Here is a 5,094-nt window from a genome sequence, read left to right on the forward strand (position 1 = left end):
CATTACGCATTGTACCTTTTGTTCATGACACACACGCACATTTATATATATACGTATATATATATATATATATATATATATATATATATATATATATATATAAATAATCCTGATAGTATGAATTATATTAAAACGTAATAGTGAGGATGTAAGTCTCAAACTACTTAATGTAAGTTGTAATTGTAGCAAAGGCCTCTGGGGCACATTAAAATTGTTGAATCATTTTATTTCGTGTAATTCGAATATCTATATTATATCTCATTTGGACGTATCAATCATTGGTAAAGAGAGCTCGCACGTAACAACGGTAATGCAGTACAGGTATAATCCATTACACCGGTACCGGTTGAAACGCTGAATCGCATTACCGGTTAGATGCCATTACCGGTTGAATTACAGACGAAGTTCGTTTCGAATAACAAAACTTGCAGCAACCATGTCACTCCCGACTGTTCGCACGGAAAAGCCTTTATTGTGTTTATCCATTGGTGGTGGATGCAATTATTGTCCAAGAGTAATTCCTGGCAAATGGCACATTCCAAGAGCAGAGTTATAGGAATTGTATTCCCGTGGCAAACGCTTGCAACAAACGTGTCTACTTTATATGTACTCGATTCCTTATTAAGGGCCCAGCGTCAAAGTGTGCTCAAAGCTGTTGTCATGATGATGTGCACTTACCACGTGATTAGCGAGGGTGGTTTACATCAGTCAGAATTTTAGCTGGTATTCCCCAAGTTGTATGACTTAAGTTTTCACTTTTAAAAAAGTTTTCCTGTTATATGTGGCTTTTGGCGATTCCTCTGCCTCATATATATACATATATATACTTTTTTTTTTTTTTAATTAAACGACAAACTCTGCATATTTACAGAATTTGAGAAAAACACTGATGTGCTTTATTGTCCGACTCTCAACCTCGGGCACATTTAACACAATATCAAGATGTGTTAAAAAGACAATAAGACGGAACTTTCCATGTGAAAAGTTTATAAAATTTCATAGAATGTAGTTTTGTTATATACTGTAGTTATTTATATATTTTATATATAATACACTATATTAGGGGAGATTGGGGTTTTATAAAATGTTAAATCAAACTGACAATTATTTTAAATATCTGTGTCCAATTTTGGATGCCATTTAAATTAATCTATAAGTACAGGAAACTTGATTCACAAAGACATATATACACACATAAACGTGTGTGTGTGTGTGTGTGTGTGTGTGTGTGTGTGTGTAAGTGTGTAAATGACGGTGTAAACGTAACACTTTCGGGATGTCTCATCTGGGTTTGATTCCCGACAAGATAATACAATGTCGGATTGATGCTTCGCGGGCAAGAAGTTCCATCACAAAATGGCATCAGCCATCTCAGCTAGCGTTATCTTTCACTTTAAAGACCCCATGGTCTTTTACACGAAGAGTAGCCGAGTTACCGCCGGCTGCACCCTGGACGTTCTAAATCCCTGCCCATATCGCCTTCAGTCGAACGTCAGGCCTGTGCAGCCAGTTCGTGAAAGACTTGGGCCAAACTTCCCCCTTTGCCAACCCCACCAGAAGGTGGAATTAATTGTGGCCCTTAAAGAGGTCGAGTAGTCGTAGTAGTATTAGTAACAGGTTAATGAAGATGTTACGTAGTGCATCTTTTCACACCACTCGAGTTAATTACAACTACTGCTTCTTTTACTCTAACGGCCTCAATGAATCCATCCTTCTTGAAGAGTTAGCCAAGGAGGAAGTTTTGCCAAAGTGTTTTCCTGCATAGTTAATAAGAACCAGGTTGTTTTATTGAAAGTACATGATTCGTTTATTCGTTTATTCTGTGACTGTGGTAAAGGCTGAGCGAGTGTAGTTACTGTGCCACGTGAAGGCAGTTGATGTTTGTTGGCAAATGTTGGAAGAACTGATTGCTGGTGTGTGTGAGTGTGTGTGAGTGTGTGTGTGTTTGTGTGTGTGTGTGTGTGTTTGTGTGTGTGTGTGTGTGTTTGTGTGTGTGTGTGTGTGTGTGTTTGTGTGTGTGTGTGTGTGTGTGTGTGTTTGTGTGTGTGTGTGTGTGTGTTTGTGTGTGCGTGTGTGTGTGTGTGTGTGTGTGTGTCTCGACTGTTATAAGGAGTGTTGTTATGTACAGTGATGGCTGTTAATTCTGCTCGTATGTTGTGACGGATTTCAGTGTGTTACAACTGTCAAATAAGTTGTTACATCTGTGAGTAAGTGTAATAAATCTTGAGAAGACTGTTGACGTGTACAGATTGAGTGGTGTTGGTCGTTCGTGAGTGTCGAATGACGCTTGTGAAGGCCGAAAGGTGTTGCGACTGTTGAGGTTGATGCGGTTGTTCGCGGCGAGTGTGTAATGGCCGTTGTTCAGGCTGTTAACGTGTGCTGTCTGTTGTGTCGGTGGTTAACGTGGAATGGTTGTTATGGGGAGTGTTTGTGTGTCGTGACTGCGGTAACAGACTCACCTTGAGACGGCTGTTGATAAGAATTACGGTGCAGTGCAGCACACATTGTCGCTCTCCAGGCGTTGGAAAGGGGGAAAAGGGTCCGTTTGCCAATAAGTTTGCTCTCCAATGGAAATAAAAGCAAAAGCCTGTGCTCGAGCGCCAGGATTGGTCAGTGGCTGCTACATAGGTCTTCCATGATGCTTTTGTTATCACCGCGTTCAAAGTCTGGGCAGCGTCCCTTGGAAAGAGTTATAAAATGAAATTTCACATTTTACTGCTTGAAATAAAATGGTGTGAGTGAGGGTGGGAAGCCAAGTGAAAGGATCTGCTATTGGAAGGTTAGCATCATGTGATATTGATAAAGCCCTTCGCTTCCCCCAGCTGGTTAGTGGAAGGTAGAGGGAGGAGAGTACAGGAGATAAGGCACGAGTTTATGGAGATAGAAGGCAAGCAATGATTAACTTAGGAAGAGGGAAGGACGGAGAGAGGACAGAGAGAGGGAGAGCTGGCACAGAGCAAAGCAAAGGAGAAGACAGACAGGTCATTCGGGGCTGTCGACGAAAGGGGAAATGAACCGGCAGAATGAGGCATTGGTGTAATGACGGAGGAAAAACATAATAAATGAAACAGAAGAAACTAGAACGGACTCAGTAGCAAGCATTCCCCGCCTGGTTGGACATATCACTCAATGGTGAAGACTCACTTAAAAATTTTACTAGCCGGATCCGGATCTTCACCAAAGTTGAATAGATTCTTCCTTGTCAGACCCACAACCTGTCCAACAAGTTTCGTCCAAATCCGTCCATAACTTTTTGAGATATCCTGCTATGTATCGTTTTTGGCCCCATCTCCCAATGGTGAAGAATCACTTAAAGATTTTAAAAACTCTCGTATCTGGATCCGGATTTGAGTCTTTACCAAAATCGACTCTATTCGACCTTGTCGCACTCCCAACCTGTCCACCAGGTTTCATCCGAATCCATCCGCAACTTTGTGAAATATCGTGCTATATATTGGTTTTAGCCCCATCACTCAATGGTGAAGAATCACTTTAAAAAATTCTTGGATCCAAATCTGGATCCCGGTCTTCACCAAAATCTAATAATATCGTCCTTGTCGCATACTCGACATCTCCACCAAATTTCGTCCAAATCCGTCCACAACTTTTTGAGACATCCTGTTTACAAACAAACAAACAAACAGAAAGATGTCATGCAGATACTTGCAAAATCCCCCCACCGCAAAGGTTTCCATTGATACAGCAAATTGTCAATTTCATCAAGATTAAAATTAACGATCTTGATCAAAGCTCAACAGGATGAAATATAGGTAAATAGGATGAAATAGGTCAATAGGATAGGATGAAAAGTGACGATTATTCAGATGAAAAATGATGATTTTAGAAGTTTGACCTGAAGTTAACCTTTGACCTTTTGACCTTAAAAATAGTTGGTTTCCCAATTCAGTGAGGCACTATACAAATGCTGTTAAATTTTCAAGTCAATCGGATGAAAATTTATGGTTTTTCAGATGAAAATTGATGATCTTGGAAGTTTGAGCTTGAGTTGACCTTTGACCTTTTGACCTCAAAAAATAAATGATTTTCCTATGTAGTGACTCAATATACAAATGCTGTTCAATTTTCAAGTCAATTGGATTTAAAATGGCGATTTTAGAAATTTGACTTCCAGATGACCTTTGACCTTTGACTTCAAAATCAACGGGCTTCTCAATTGTGACGACCTCTACAACTTGGTGAAGTTTCGTGACGATCGGTTTAGAATTGTGACCTGTAGGCCGGTGACAAACAAACAAACAAATTAAAAATCGGTCAGAAACCGAGGACTTGCCAGAATGTACTTTTTATTGACCTCGAGTTTAACCTTTCAAGGTCACTCAAGGTCAAAGGTCATGGTGCCAAATTAAATGTCGTATGTGACGTCCTATATGTCAGTAACAGTAAGTGTATGCATATCTCTTGTACTTTTAGAGTTATAGTGGTTTGATATATATTTTAAATGAAAACTCGACCCCCCTGATTTCACGTTTTGGGTGACCTTGAGCTTGACCTTGGGCCTCGAGAGTTAAAAATTGGGCACAGTCTATTCCAGGGCAAGGCAAATATGTGTGTAAAGTATGGTGATGCTATGTGCAACGATGTAGACGTAGTACTGCGCACAAACAGACAGACAGACAGACAAACGCAACCGACCAATATACTTGAAAAAATCTTCGATTTTGCTATTAACAAGAAAGACGTCATCTGGAACATGATATTTGCGAAATCCCTAAAACAAATATGACCTTAAAATAATTTGTGGCTGAATTTGAAGACCAAATATGCAAATATATATATATGGGAGCATAAGCTGGATTGGCACTAGGGTCTCTGCCTCCTTGGACAGCTCCTCCGCACCATCCCGACGCGCAACACTGTGGGTGCTACGGAATGAGGTGTTTTTACGGCGGCTGGAGTGCAAATCCTGCCACAAACCTCCTTGAGAGAGTACCCAGTACCATGGTACTCATTTCACCAATCTCAGAAGGATGAGCAGGCTGAGTCAACCCCACCTGGTATTAATTCAACAGCTGAGCAGGATTCGAACTCAGGACCTTAGGATCCCAAGCCCACTGCCCTAACCATTAAGCCAAC

General features: G+C 40.6%; 1 protein-coding gene across 2 annotated transcripts in view; it reads right to left on the reverse strand.

Annotated features, from left to right (window-relative positions):
- Positions 1-2,740, reverse strand: part of LOC137432931 (steroidogenic factor 1) — an 88,326-nt gene extending 85,586 nt beyond the window's left edge. The window contains exon 1 of one of the 2 annotated variants that reach the window (XM_068125252.2): positions 2,460-2,740. In XM_068125252.2, coding sequence (XP_067981353.1) covers positions 2,460-2,505 — 46 coding nt within the window. In that variant the 5' untranslated portion in view covers positions 2,506-2,740. The remainder of the gene's footprint in view (positions 1-2,459) is intronic. The other variant, XM_078783742.1, reaches the window with a different exon arrangement.
- Positions 2,741-5,094: the final 2,354 nt, after the last annotated feature.

The sequence above is a fragment of the Myxine glutinosa genome, chromosome 8 (assembly GCF_964187855.1).
Source record: "Myxine glutinosa chromosome 8, kmMyxGlut1.1, whole genome shotgun sequence".
Lineage (NCBI taxonomy): Eukaryota > Metazoa > Chordata > Myxini > Myxiniformes > Myxinidae > Myxine > Myxine glutinosa.